Source organism: Anticarsia gemmatalis, chromosome 30 (genome assembly GCF_050436995.1).
Source record: "Anticarsia gemmatalis isolate Benzon Research Colony breed Stoneville strain chromosome 30, ilAntGemm2 primary, whole genome shotgun sequence".
NCBI lineage: Eukaryota > Metazoa > Arthropoda > Insecta > Lepidoptera > Erebidae > Anticarsia > Anticarsia gemmatalis.
In genome coordinates this window covers 5,152,682-5,168,004 of record NC_134774.1, presented here as the reverse complement: position 1 = coordinate 5,168,004, position 15,323 = coordinate 5,152,682, and the positions used below count along the sequence as shown (strand labels likewise).

At 38.7% G+C, this 15,323-nt stretch overlaps 1 protein-coding gene across 2 annotated transcripts; it reads left to right on the top strand.

Annotated features, from left to right (window-relative positions):
* The first annotated feature begins 306 nt into the window (after window positions 1-306).
* On the top strand, window positions 307-15,074 carry LOC142985417 (uncharacterized). Of its 2 annotated transcripts, none has more exons than XM_076133572.1 (16): window positions 307-545; window positions 1,487-1,621; window positions 2,198-2,320; window positions 2,747-2,880; window positions 3,714-3,863; window positions 4,575-4,692; window positions 5,394-5,498; window positions 5,859-6,010; window positions 6,559-6,618; window positions 7,094-7,210; window positions 7,999-8,130; window positions 8,640-8,711; window positions 9,206-9,282; window positions 10,384-10,523; window positions 12,158-12,304; window positions 13,660-15,074. In XM_076133572.1, the coding sequence occupies exons 1-16, from the start codon at window positions 396-398 to the stop codon at window positions 13,786-13,788; spliced, it is 1,941 nt and encodes a 646-aa protein (XP_075989687.1). In that variant the 5' UTR covers window positions 307-395; the 3' UTR covers window positions 13,789-15,074. The 2 variants fall into 2 exon arrangements, with proteins under 2 accessions (XP_075989687.1, XP_075989686.1); XM_076133571.1 differs by having other exon boundaries at window positions 3,711-3,863; window positions 13,660-15,070.
* The last annotated feature ends 249 nt before the right edge of the window (window positions 15,075-15,323 follow it).

Below are 15,323 nucleotides of genomic sequence, written 5' to 3'. Positions count from 1 at the left end.
AAAAACGCAAATTTATACCAAAATATTGACGTTTCTTATTTTGCCCATTCGGCTACTTGTCAATAGATGGCGCTGTTATTTGTGTTCATGTAATACTTAGCATAATAAGTAAACACTTCCTTGTATATTCTATGTTCAGCATTTTAAAGTAAGCGTATAATAGATAGTAAAGTTTAGTAATACTTATGATACGTTTTTTAGTGCTACGCTTATTTTTTCCAAGTAAAATATAATAATGTAATGAAGGTAATGAACATTTGTAGATAAATTGGCAACACTATACATGCCAATGCCAAAAATGAATGCAGTTCAGCCGCGGCCATATTGTTTTAATTGTTTACAATACGCTTGGCCGATGTTATTATTAATTTTAACAATAAATCAATGAATTAAACATGGACGAACCACGATTAAATTGCGAAGATGAGGCTAAAGATGATGTAGAGCCGGTAAAACCTATTTGCCGAGGCTGTTTGATGACGGAGCGGCGTATGAGAAGAGTTGTTCTTTATGCACCATTAATTAACGATTTAACGGGTATAACTGTGAGTATTTCTTCTAAAATCGTGTTATTTAGGCTCTTTGTTAACTATTGCAGACGATACAGTTCGATTTATTAAAGATATTAGTAGTTTAACGTTATAAATCATATTTCGAATATAAATACCACAGTATATTTTTGTATTAGGACTTACCCTCTTTTTGTCATAATTTAATCAATTTAGTTCCCCAAAAAGAAATGGTGAGCGTGCTCTTTCTCCTCTAGACCCTAAAAAGCCATTTACAAACGAGTAAATACGGAATTAGTTAAACATTTTGAGCTTTATAAGTCATTGAACCATTGAGCTAATTTTGCATACTATTATTTTTCAATCAAAGTGATATGAGAAATCTATTACTACCCCACTGCTGGGCAAAGCTTTTGTTTTGGAAAGAAGTAGGATAAGCCTTCAGTCCATAAAACTATTCTTCTTATTATATGGTTAGTGGTCAACCTTGTGTCAAAGTTGTTGAAGCCTTTGACATGACTTAACGACTGTTATCTTAATTCTCATACGTGCCCCCTCTGTTTCTTTACGTGGCCTCTGAAGCACGAAGTCACTCAGTTCAAATACCACTATACAGTCACCCACCTATATGATATGACTGCATCAATGCTCAGTATTATTTTGTCAAACTATGTATTCATCATTTACAATACAATCTATACTAATATTATAAAGCTGAACAGTTTGTTTGTTTGTTTGTTTGTTTGAATGCGCTAAACTCACGAACTACAGGTCTGAATTAAAAAAAATCTTTTTGTGTCAAATAGACTATTTATCAAGGAAGGTTTAAGGCTATATAACATCACACTACGACCATTAGGAGCAGTGTAGCAACAGAAGTTACAGAAATGGGGAAAATTAAGATTCTCTCTTATGTGACACTAGCAAAGTTGCATGGGTCAGGTAGTAATATGATAAAATTATAATGTATTTTTCAGGTGACAGAGTCCGATGGACTTCCACAATGGTTGTGTTACGAGTGTTCAGCTCTACTCATCAAAGCGGTCAGGTTTAAACGCAAGATGCTACGAGCACATGACTTGTTGTATCAGTACCTTACAAGGTGTGCTCCGGTAAGTGTCTGACTATATATCGATAATCTGTTCAGTAGTTAAGACTATATCTTTTTTGGTTATTGGTTCAGTATATTAGCCATAAAAACATTAAAGGCAGACAGAGTAGTTTTTATAGCTGATTACTGTCACACTGCTGGGCAAAGGTCCTCTTGAATTGAGGTAGGGGTTAAGCCTTGAGTCCACTGTGTTGGCCAAATTCAAATATCCTTTATTACGTAAACTTCTTACAAAGTATTTGGAATAGTCAGTATATTGTGCTTTTTATCCGTTTCGGGAAAGCGAGTTGCTCGTGAGAAGAAACTTCAAGAAGCTTACGCCTTGCTCTTCTAAGCCAGACCAAGTAATAAATTTTTAGGCAGGCCAGATTTCATCAGTATGTTTTCCTTCACCGTTAGAACAAGTGATAATTATTTTTAATACACACAAAAGTCATTGTTGCCTCGGGTTGGAACCGTTGACCACTTGCGAGAGAAGCGCATGCTTATTCCATTCGGCTATCATTACTACTTATATATTAATAATTAAGTAAATATTTTAGTGACAATATAAAATATTTATTTTCTTTAATTTCAGTTCGCAATAGACTCATATGATGATGAGATATCTAAATACGCGAGTCCGCATTTAACTGGAACAAGCATTTTAACTAATGAAGTAGGTTTTAAGAATAAAAGTAGCGGCTGGCAGGTATCACAGGTAAGTAATAATTTAAAGATATTTCTATACTATCTGTCTCCCACTACCTCACTAAAAATTCACTCATCTATAGAAAGACCGCGGTAAGTGTTGCTTAACTCACAGATCGTTTATGGGATAGATAAGATTATTTAAATATGCTTGTGAATCAGTCTAGCCTTTCTTCTTACTACGTTTTAGTCAGCTTCCAGTCTCGCAAAAGGTTAAGCAAATCTTGGCGCGGTCATTCCATAAATGGGTGACCGCATAGTGGTATTTGAACTGGGCGTCTGCGTGCTTCGGAAGGAACATAAAAGGTCGGTCCCGGTTGTTGTCAATTAAGATAACAGTCGTTAAGCCACGTCAAAGGCTGCGGCTTGAACAACTTTGACACTAGGTTGACCACTAACCATACAATAAGAAATAATCTTTTTCTATTAATTTCAGCATGAGAAGCTGATATGTACAAAAGAACTGGACGATATTATCCTGCCTGTGATAAATAAGTTGGACTCTGATGATGTGAAAGAGGAGCTTGGCTTCTCTGATTATGATGATAATATTACCCTGGATGAACTCAGGTGAGTGAGCATATTATTATTATCGATACTATCTATACTAATACTAATATTATAAAGCTGAAGAGTTTGTTTGTTGTTTGTTTGAACGCGCTAATCTCAGAAACTACTGGTCCGATTTGAAAAATTATATCAGTGTTAGATAGCCCATTTATTGAGGAATGTTATAGGATATATATCATCACGCTACGGCTAATAGGAGCAGAGTAGCAATAAAAAATGTTAGGCTATCCAACAGTAAAATATTTATTCCATTCGTACCAGTAGTTCGTGAGATTAGCGTGTTCAATCAATCAACCAAACTCTACAATTTTATAATATTAGTATAGATGAACCCTCTTATTCATAAACACACTATAAACCTATTTTCTTTTCTCTTTTTCATTTCGCTAAGGAGTGAAAGAAACAAAACTCTTTATAAGCCTTTCATTACTTCATATATTTTTTACTAGCTGACCCGCGCAACTTTGCTTGCGTCACATAAGAGAATCATAATTTTCCCCGTTTTTGTAACATTTTTCACTGGTACTCTGCTCCTATTGGTCGTAGCGTGATGATATATAGCCTATAACCTTCCTCGATAAATGGGCTATCTAACACTGAAAGATTTTTTCAAATCGGATCAGTAGTTCCTGCGATTAGCGCGTTCAACAAAGATTAACTCTCTTATTCATAAACACACTATAAACCTATTTTCTTTTCACTTTAACTAAGGAGTGAAAGAAGCAAAACTCTTTATAAGCCTTTCATAACTTCATATAGTTTTATGAATAAGAGGGTATGTATTTTAGTTAAATTAATATAGATTACTTATTAAATTATTAACATTTCAGCAGGTCATCTACAAACAAAATTACTGAGGACGATTTAGAAACTCTTCTACGTGAATCAGAGAACATAGATATTAAAACTGAATCGGACATTAATTTAAAGAAAAAGAAGAAATCTAAGAAGAAAGAAAGCAAAATAAAGAAGAATAAAGAAAGGTAAGAAAATCTGTCCTTTCTTCCAACTATGTTGTAGTCAGCTTCCAGTCTCACCGGATGCAGCTGAATACCAGTATTGTACATGCAGCGACTGTCTATCAGACCTACACAACACAGTTACCTGACTTATAACACGATACTAAGACTGGTTAAACCCCGGTTTCTGAGGTACATTTAACGGTAGTTTATCTATTCAATATCGTCAAAACTCATACAAAAAAAACGCTATTGAATAGATAAACTACCGCTAAATGTACCCCAGAAACCGGGGGTAAGTCCTACTAATATTATAAATGCGAAAGTTTTTGAGAATGTATGGATGTTTGTTACTCTTTCACGCAAATACTACTGAACCGATTACGATGAAATTTGGTATATATAGGTAGCTGAAGAACCAGAATAACACATTGGCTACTTTTTATCCCGGAGTTTCCGAGGGATCGGGATTTACACGGGAAAGGCGGAAGGTAGTCTATATATATAAAAATGAAACCCGTTTTCCTCGGTCACGGCATCACGCGTGAATGGCTGGACCGATTTTACTAATTTATTTTGTGTTGTATTTGTTATTATTAGGAGAACGTTCTTACGGAAAAAAATATTAAGAAAATCTAACAGAAATATTGAAAAATAGACGTTTAATTTTGCATATTTTAGGCGGTACGAAGTTCGTCGGGTCAGCTAGTTATTTATAATTCTGAATGTTTTCAGTGATGTAAATTTTGATGCTGAAGAAAGCAAGTCTTCAATAAGAAAGCCAGTTGAAATAGACCCCAGTAAGATAAGGACTATTACTTTAAACCCTGAGGAACAGATCAGACAGAAAGAGGTATGTATACTTTTCTCTCTCTTTTATCTATACTAATATTATAAAGCTGAAGAGTTTGTTTGTTTGAACGCGCTAATCTCAGGAACTACTGGTCCGATTTGAAAAATAATATCTGTGTTAGATAGCCCATTTATTGAGGCTATAGGCTATATATGATCACGCTACGACCAATAGGAGCAGAGTACCAGTGAAAAATGTTACAAATACGGGGAAAATTATGATTCTCTTATGTGACGCAAGTGAAGTTGCGCGGGTCAGCAAGTCAATTTATAAACACAACTCCCGCACTAATAATTGCTCTTGTGTCGCAAGGACTTTTACAAACATACAAACAACGAACACAAAGTACAGTAAGATCCGAATCTGATGATCGTGTCTGGTAAAAGATAAAAATATTAGGTCGGGGAAAGTCTTTTCGCATTATAGTATGTATGAACTTGTAATAAAATCTTTTCTCTACACAAAAAAGCTCGATATTTGGGTACCTCACGAGCTCACTGAAAGAAACCTAATGAACCGTGTACTCATTTGTGATTGTTGAAGCCAAAGAGATGGTATTACAAGTTCATACATACTATAATGCGAAAAGACTTTCCCCGACCGAATATATATTTTCACGGGTTCGAACTTGCGACCACTTGCGTGGGAGGTGCCAACTTATACCACTCGGCTATTACTGCGTGTTTGACTGAAATTTTCAGGAGGAAGCCCAAGCCGGAGTGAAATTTCCGTTTCATTGCAAGTTATGTCACAGAGGGTTTAACTTCGCGTACAAATTAGAGAACCACATGACCAAACACAGTCCGGTGAGTTTTGCCCAACTTTGGGATTTGTTGTTTTTTGCTTTTGCCCAATAGTGGGCTTGGGTTAATTGTGTCTGTTTTGCCTTATAACAAGTTTGGTTGAATTTTTTATTTTTGTTCAATAGTGGGCATAGAAGATTGATATGTCAGTTCTTAATATTGTTTGGGACAGTAATTTTACGTTATTTTGACTGTTGCCCAGTATCTTATTAATCTTTGTTCAGCAGTGATTTAATTAAACATACAATCCCACTTAAAAAGTAACTTTTATGGAGTATTTTTTTTGCCCAACACCTTTTCTTTTCTCAACAATCACATTCCACTCCTCAAAATTTTGCCCAACAATTTTTTTTTTGCCCACAGTCCCGCGGCACGTACGAGTGTAAGCTGTGCCACATGTTTTTGCCCACGCCGTACAGTTACAGCGTACACAATCTGATACACACACGGAGATACGAGTGTGTCGAGTGTGGGCGAAGAATGATTGACAAGAACTCTATTGTGGACCATTACAGGTAATTGTGGGGTCAATTTAGACATTTTGAACCCTAGAAGTCACTTTGATCTGCATTTGGCTACTTTTACCCGTAAAGAGGGGTTAATTTAGACCCCGGCTGCCATTTTGAACCCTAGGAGTCACTTTAAACTACATTTAGCTACTTTCACTCGTGAAGATATTTTTGCCCACTGACATATTTTAAGACCCTAGGGTTACTTTAAAGCTAAGTAGAATACTTAAACAAGATATCACTTTTGCTCACGCTTGCGTCTCATCCATACTAATATTATAAATGCGAAAGTAACTCTGTCTGTCTGTCTGTCTGTCTGTCTGTTACTCAATCACGCCTAAACTACTAAACCAATTTGCATGAAATTTGGTATGGAGATATTTTGATACCCGAGAAAGGCTACTTTTTACCCCGGGAAAATGACGCGTTCCTGTGGGAAAATTCAGTTGGCGGACGAAGTCTCAGGTAAAAGCCAGTAATCACTATATGGGCACTGGCCCTAAGATACTGCTATATTTAAATGTATTAATAATATAATATATTTTGTTAAACAGAACGCAACACGAAGGTCTTCTGAGTGTTTACACGTGCCATCTATGTGGGAAGATATCTAAGTAAGTACTATTATAGCAAATTGAATCATAGTTTCAATTTAAAATAACAATTAAAAGAAATTTGCTAAAAAACCAACATATTTGTCAATTAGCCCTTTACAACTTTAAAACTTAAATCTTTCTCTTGAATCACTCTATCTATTAAAAGAAACTACATCAAAATCAGTTGCGTAGTTTTCAAGATGTAAGCCTACACACAGACGCGGGAAGCGACTTTGCTTTATACTATGTAGTGATAGTCCACTAATTTTAATATAATATCGTGATTTTAATTATTAAAGATACAGACTCTATTTTTCTATTTAAGAATCACAACTAATTATATTTTCATTTTTAGATTAATTTCTCATCAATCTCAATCTCACTTTGAGAAATATATCATTTCTTTTTCAATGAATTACTACTATCAAGTTTTAAGACCTCTCTCAAAGACCCCCCTCAATCTGAGAGTCTACTTAACCTTATATTTCCACAGTAACAGCAAGACGCACCGTGGTCACATGCGCAACCACCACGGCAGCGAGGTCAGGCCCAAGTGCGACCAGTGCGGCAAGACCTTCGTCAACAAAGACTCGCTCTCTGAACATATACAGTAAGTACATTATATATAACTACTTCTTATCGTATGGTTAGTGGTCAACCTAGTGTCAAAGTTGTTCAAGCCAAGCCTTTGACGTGGCTTAACGACTGTTATCTTAGTAGACAACAACCGTGACTGACTTTTTATGTGCCCTCCGAAGCTAGTAATTTTTTAATCTATACTAATATTATATCTATACTAATATTATAAAGCTGAATAAAGCTGAAGAGTTTGTTTGTTTGAACGCGCTAATCTCAGGAACTACGGGTCCGATTTGAAAAATTATTTCAGTGTTAGATAGCCCATTTATCGAGGAAGGCTATGGGCTATATATCATCATGCTACGACCAATAGGAGCAGAGCAGCAGTAATATACTTATACTAATACTAATACTATAAATACTATAAATACTATAAATACTTACTAATACTATAAAGCTGAAGAGTTTGTTTGATTGAACGCGCTAATCTCAGGAACTACTGGTCCGAATTGAAAAATTCTTTCGGTGTTAGATAGCCCATTTATCGAGGAAGGCTATAGGCTATATATCATCACGATACACCCAATAGGAGCAAAGTATCAGTAAAAAATGTTACAAAAACGGGGAAAATTCTGACCCATTCTCTCTTATGACGCAAGCGAAGTTGCGCGGGTCAGCTAGTAACAAAATAAAATCCCATCCTTTGAAAAACGCAACGCTTAATGTAATTTAATTTTTCAATGAAGTATTTTGAAGCTAATATACGTCCACGTATAGCCGTTTGCCCAGCAGTGGGACTGTAATTCTCTTTGTCCACAGAATACATCAAGGTATCAAACACTTTGAGTGCGGCACTTGTGGCAAGAGGTTCAGAACGCGCACTCAGATTAAATTACATCAGATGAAGCACTCAGACTCTAAGGACTTCTACTGTGTTGAGTGTGATGTTAGGTGAGTTGTGTGACCCCTGGATTTAGGTGACCCCAAATTAATTTGACCCCTTGTTTTTTATGTGACGAAGTGTTTTGACAATTAGTTTAAGTGACCACTTTGTTTTAAGTGACCCCTAACTATAATTGACCACTTATTATATAAGACCCCCTAGTTTTACTTAACGTTTTGGGTTAGACCACACCTTTTTTGTGACCCCATGTTATATGTGACCCATTAGTCTAAGTGATGAATTATTTTATACAGGGCTATGTGATCCCTTGTTTTATTCTCAGATGGACTGGATCCCTTATTTTATATGACCCCCTGGCCATGTGACCCTTGATTTATATAATATGACCCCGTTGGACTAGACCCCTTGTTTTATATGACTAATAAGTCTAAGTGGTCCTTTTTTAAAAGTGACCCCCTATGACAAAGTGACCCCTTGTTTAATGTGGCTCCTACGATCAGCGATTACTTATAAGTTATAAATGTAAGCTAATATTATATTATATTTTGTATTACAGGTTCAAAACAGCGCAGAGTCTAAGAACACATCTACAAAAGAGTTTGAAACACAAAGACAAACAGAGTTTTATGTACGTATTCTAATTTTATATCCTACTAATATTATAAATGCGAAAGTTTGTGAGAATGTATGTATGTTTGTTTGTTACTCTTTCACGCAAATACTACTGAACCGATTACGATGAAATTTGGTATGTAGGTAGCTGAAGACCTGGAATAACATATAGGCTACTTTTTATCCCGGAGTTACAGTGTTTTGTCACTTTCAATTACATACATACATTATTTTTCTCTTTAAAAAAGACAACTCCCGCACTAAGAATTGCTCTTATATCGCGGGGACTTTTACAAACATACAAACAACGGACACAAAGTACAACCAGACCCGAAACGACTTTGTAGATCGCACAAATAATTGTTCCGTGTGGGAATCGAACCCACGAGCGTCGAGACCAAAGAACGTCACTTGGTACGATCCTTACAAACTTCCCTTGCCTCATTCACATACATACAGGACCGTCGGTTACGAACACCTGACCTTTACAACACATTAATTTTGTTTCAGATATTCATGTACATCGTGTGACAAACGTTTTGAAACTAATGAAGCGCTAACTTCACACTGCAGAATACAACATGAAGGTAATTAATTACTAATTATCATTTTTAACCCACGACGAAAAAAGAGCGGTGTTATGTGTGTGTGCGTGTGTGTCTGTCTGTCTGTGGCATTGTAGCGGCTCGCTACATACAGCGACATCTACTGGGACCAGCGCGCAACCAACCACCACGCGCACTGTGACTGACGTCACAAGTCCTAGATCGCGCTATCGAAGTTTGCACGGCAACTGACTATATGTACAAGTTCCCGACTACAACAGTCGGGCAGCCTAGGCCCACCAGGCATGATCACCTCGCCTGCTCGGAGGATCCTCCCTTTGTGTTGGGGGAACATGATCACCTCGTTCCTCCACAGCATCATAACTCCCGAACGGATGCAGTGATTTCAATTTAGTTTTTTATGTATTAAAGGTTACTTATGTGCGAGTGTTCTTAGACATGTTTGATGAAAATCGGTTGAGCCGTTAAAAAGTTGTAGGGGGTGAAAGTGAGGGGAGGAGAGGAAATTTACTCCGATGGGGTCTTAAATAGCTTTGTATGATGAGAAAGTGGTTTAGAACGGCGGAAAATTTACAACAGTTCTTGAAGGTATGCAAAACCCCGCACTTGGTCAGCGTGGTGGACTCAAGGCCTAACCCCTCCCTCATTACGGGAGGAGATCCTTGCCTAGGGTTGGTGACTTAGTATACTTTCAAGAACTGTTCTAAACAACTCTCAGGCATGCAAGGTTGCGTCACGATGTTTTCCTTCACCGTTGGAACAAGTGATCATTATTTCTAATACACACATAACTTGGAAGTCATTGGTGTGTTGCCTCGGGTACGAAACGACCACTTGCGTGATACCAACTTATACCACTCGGCTATCACTGCTTGCTTAAGGTTAAATTTATTTATTACTAGCTGACCCGCGCAACTTCGCTTGCGTCCAATAAGAGAGCACGGGTTAAATTTTTCCCCGTTTTTTTTCATTTTTTACTGGTACTCTGCTCCTTTTGGTCGTAGCGGGATGATATATACAAAGTCTCACTTGGTCAGCGTGGTGGACTCAAGGCCTAACCCCTCCCGCTACGTGAGACCCTTGCCCAGCAGTGGGACATTAATTAATTTATTTATTACACAGGTATCCGGACACACATCTGCAATATATGTGGCGCCGCGCTCGCCACCCGCAGCTCTCTGCTGAAACACACGAACTACGTGCACGAGCGACGTCGGGCGCCGCCCAGACACGTGTGCCATACATGCGGCAAGGCGTTCCGGGTCAGTTACATACATACATACATACATACATATCGACGATGAAGTGCCAATACCTCCTAACTGACATTTTGTAGATTTTTTGATTTTTAATGCGTTGGACATAAAATTGCATTTTGCGTGTACTCGTCAAGACACCTAACTAAATATGTTGATAGTTTTGAGAGAAAATGCTAATAGAAATAGCTGCTAAGTCAATGTATGCATTCATTTAGCAAGACCTGCTGACATTACATCCTAAATTGAATTGTAAAAAGCTTCTAAATTACTTAACGAAATTTTTGATGCCAAAATCTCCTAACTACGCGACGCGTTTTTTTCTCCTCCTGTAAAATGGTGATTTTGTAGTTAAGAGGTATTGGTACTTCATCGTCGATATATACATTTGTATATACATACCGTTAACTGCACGTCTGGCGCAGTGGTTTAAGCGGTCACCTCGCCGCAATAACCGTAGCGCCGCGTGTGGTTCCAATCACACCCGGGACTAATATTAGTGTGATGAGCACGAGTATCTGTTCTGAGCTTGTTAATGTATCTATATAAGTATGTATTTACAAGTATATAAGTATGTTTATCAGTTATCTGGTTACAGTACAAGCTCTGCTTAGTTTGTAATCAAATGACCGTGTGTGAGTTGTCCAATGATATTTAATACATATATCTTCTTCTTCTTCTAGTACCTCTCCAACTAGTGAAGGTTGGCAATCAGTTATACACATACATACATACTTGCGTACATACATACATACATACAGAAATACGTGTTGCAAGTTTGAGAGTTTAAATCAGTTCTTTAAGGTATGCAAAGTCCCCGCACTTGGTTAGCGTAGTAGATTCAAGGTCCAAACCCTCATTACGGAAGGAGACCCTTGCCCAACAGCAAAGGGCCTGTTTCCTTTCTCTACAAGGAGAAAAAAAATTTTTTTTTCTTTCAAAATCAAAATCAAATCATTTATTAATTAAGGTCAAATGCTGACACTTATGATAGTCAATGATACAGAGAGTGAATTTACCGCCAGTTCGGAAGGTAGCGCCAATGAGAAGAGCTGCCAACAAACTCCTGGACACTCTTTTTAATCGCCAATTAGTTTTAACAATCTTTCTTTCTCCTAGTAATAGCGTTATGTAATTAACTAATTATCTTATGTATGTACTAGCTGACCCGCGCAACTTCGCTTGCGTCACATAAGAGAGAATGGGTCAGAATTTTCCACGTTTTTGTAACACTTTTTTACTGTTTCTTTGCTCCAAAATATGCTTTTTTATTTCACGAAAAATATTCCTACAAGTATTTATATCTCTTTATACGAAGTCGCGAGCATATCCGCCATTAAAACAGTTGCCATGACAACGGAATTTTGTTAATTGAATGTCATTATTATATTGATTATTCGCGACTTCGTTCGCCACCTGTATTTTCCCGGGAAATGCGTAATTTTCCCGGGGTAAAAAGTAGCCTATGTCCTTTCTCGGGAATCAAAATATCTCCATACCAAATTTCATGCAAATGTGTTCAGTAGTTTAGGCGTGATTGAGTAGCAGACAGACAGCCAGACAGACAGACAGACAGACAGACAGAGTTACTTTCGCATTTATAATATTAGTATGGATTTAACACTAGTCTTAATTTCCAGGGTAAGAGCGTACTAACGAACCACGTACGAACTCACACGGGCGAGAAACCGTTCGAGTGTGCCACCTGCGGCCGCAAGTTCTCTCAGCGCACAGCCATGAGGACCCACGTGAAGCTGGTGCACCTGAAGCTGAGGAGGCACAGCAAGGTGAGTGCCGTCACTCTGAGAGGGAGAGTGTTCCTCCTGCGGCCGCAAGTTCTCTCAGCGCACAGCCATGAGGACCCACGTGAAGCTGGTGCACCTGAAGCTGAGGAGGCACAGCAAGGTGAGTGCCGTCACTCTGAGAGGGAGAGTGTTCCTCCTGCGGCCGCAAGTCCTCACAGCCATGAGGACCCACGTGAAGCTGGTGCACCTGAAGCTGAGGAGGCACAGCAAGGTGAGTGCCGTCACTCTGAGAGGGAGAGTGTTCCTCCTGCGGCCGCAAGTCCTCACAGCCATGAGGACCCACGTGAAGCTGGTGCACCTGAAGCTGAGGAGGCACAGCAAGGTGAGTGCCGTCACTCTGAGAGGGAGAGTGTTCCTCCTGCGGCCGCAAGTCCTCACAGCCATGAGGACCCACGTGAAGCTGGTGCACCTGAAGCTGAGGAGGCACAGCAAGGTGAGTGCCGTCACTCTGAGAGGGAGAGTGTTCCTCCTGCGGCCGCAAGTCCTCACAGCCATGAGGACCCACGTGAAGCTGGTGCACCTGAAGCTGAGGAGGCACAGCAAGGTGAGTGCCGTCACTCTGAGAGGGAGAGTGTTCCTCCTGCGGCCGCAAGTCCTCACAGCCATGAGGACCCACGTGAAGCTGGTGCACCTGAAGCTGAGGAGGCACAGCAAGGTGAGTGCCGTCACTCTGAGAGGGAGAGTGTTCCTCCTGCGGCCGCAAGTCCTCACAGCCATGAGGACCCACGTGAAGCTGGTGCACCTGAAGCTGAGGAGGCACAGCAAGGTGAGTGCCGTCACTCTGAGAGGGAGAGTGTTCCTCCTGCGGCCGCAAGTCCTCACAGCCATGAGGACCCACGTGAAGCTGGTGCACCTGAAGCTGAGGAGGCACAGCAAGGTGAGTGCCGTCACTCTGAGAGGGAGAGTGTTCCTCCTGCGGCCGCAAGTTAGGGAGAGACAAAGTGAGTGATGATAAAGTTAAGTTAAGTGAGAGTGATCTCAATTTGGTAGAGACCTTATAAACAACCAACCTTAAAGAACCCAATCTTATAAACAAAAACGCTCACCCATCCGAACCCAAACCTCGCTAACGTTACTTAACTTTTCACAGATAAAAAGAGTGATCTCAGTTTGGTAGAGACCTCAAAAACTAAACTAAAAACCAAGCTTTACCTACACAAACGCTCACCCATCCGAATCCAAACCTCACTAACTTTACTTTCCCTTTTCACAGATAAAAAGAGTGATCTCAGTTTGGTAGAGACCTCAAAAACTAAACTAAAAAACCAAACTTTACCAACAAAAACGCTCACCCATCCAAAACCAAACCTTACTAACGTTACTTAACTTTTTCGCAGATAAAACCAGAGCTACCTTTAGAACCGCTACCTCAGCCGCCCAAGTTAGAAGTGTTCAAACCGGAACCGAACTTGGAACCGTGGAGACAACCATGTGACGTCTTCTTTCAAGTCACTGCGGGACCTTAAATGATAGTGTTTATCTATACTAATATTATAAAGCTGAAGAGTTTGTTTGTTTGTTTGTTTGTTTGAACGCGCTAATCTCAGAAACTACTGGTCCGATTTGAAAAATTCTTTCAGTGTTAGATAGCCCATTTATCGAGGAAGGCTATAGGCTATATATCATCACGCTACGACCAATAGGAGCAGAGTACCAGTGAAAAATGTTACAAAAACGGGGAAAAATTATGATTCTCTTACGTGACGCAAGCGAAGTTGCGCGGGTCAGCTAGTAACTCATATAGGTCTGTAACTTTACTATACTCACTACAAACGTACGGCTGGGTAAACGATCTGTGGGTTAAGCAACGGTTGCCGCGGTCATACTTTAGATGGGTGACCGCTTAGGGGTATTTGAACTAAGCGTCTCCGTGCTTCGGCTATATAAAGGATCTCAATAATTTTATAATAATCAAGTTTTTTGTAAGAAATCTAGTATATAGTGTGTATATTTTTAAAAACTTGTATTTTTATCTATTATTTAGTAAAATTCTCATCAAATTATGTACAGGCGTTTTGAATGTAAGCCCGGACGATATAAAACTAATTCCTTCTGCAATTTGAGCTATGTCAAACTCCTTGTAATTTCAGCTATTCGTCAAGAAAATTCTTATCAAATTAAGTACAGCAATTTTGAAGATAAGGTCGAACAAGATATGAAGGCTCTCCACATTTTAATGTCATCTATTTGTAAGTAAAAATCAATTTAAATAAAGTCTAAACGTTTTGGAGATATACCCGAAAAAGACACAAAACTTTCACTCCTTGTAACTTCAGCTATTTTTCAGCAAAAGTTTCATCAAAATTAGGGCCAGCCGTTTGAGAGATAAGCCTGAATGACTTGGTAATTTTCTGGTTGTACTTTGTGTCCGTTGTTTGTATGTTTGTAAAAGTCCCCGCGACACAAGAGCAATCCTGTCTAACTTATAAACCTGGTATAATCTCTGATTAGTTATACAGTGTTTTGTAACTTACAATTAATTTAACTGCACGTTTGTCGCAGTGGTTAACGTGGTCACCTCGCCGAAATAACCGTAGCGCCGCGTGTGGTTCCAATCACACCCGGGACTAATATTAGTGTGATGAGCACGAGTATCTGTTCTGAGCTTGTTAATGTATCTATATAAGTATGTATTTACAAGTATATAAGTATGTTTATCAGTTATTTGGTTACAGTACAAGCTCTGCTTAGTTTGTAATCAAATGACCGTGTGTGAGTTGTCCAATGATATTTATTTATTCAATTTGAAAACTATATATAAGTGAAAAACACTGTATAACTAATTACTGCTTAAACTACGTTTATTGGTAAAATGGATTGTAATTTTGGTTAAAAATTTAAGTTCCTATATACTTAAGATTTCGAATTAGTTTTTCGAATGTACTGATGTAAATATAATCACATTTTTTACCAAATTTTTGACTATTATTTAAATTTTTAACCCCCGACGCAAAAAGAGGGGTGTTATAAGTTTGTCGTGTCTGTCTGTCTGTCTGTCTGT

What these genes read in the sequence shown, in the direction of transcription:
- LOC142985417 (XM_076133571.1), top strand. Translation starts at nt 396, where the DNA reads ATGGACGAACCACGATTAAATTGCGAAGATGAGGCTAAAGATGATGTA. An exon ending in ACCTTACAAGGTGTGCTCCG is followed by an intron (nt 1,622 to 2,197) that starts GTAAGTGTCTGA and finishes CTTTAATTTCAG; the next exon opens with TTCGCAATAGACTCATATGA. An exon ending in CATGCGGCAAGGCGTTCCGG is followed by an intron (nt 10,524 to 12,157) that starts GTCAGTTACATA and finishes CTTAATTTCCAG; the next exon opens with GGTAAGAGCGTACTAACGAA.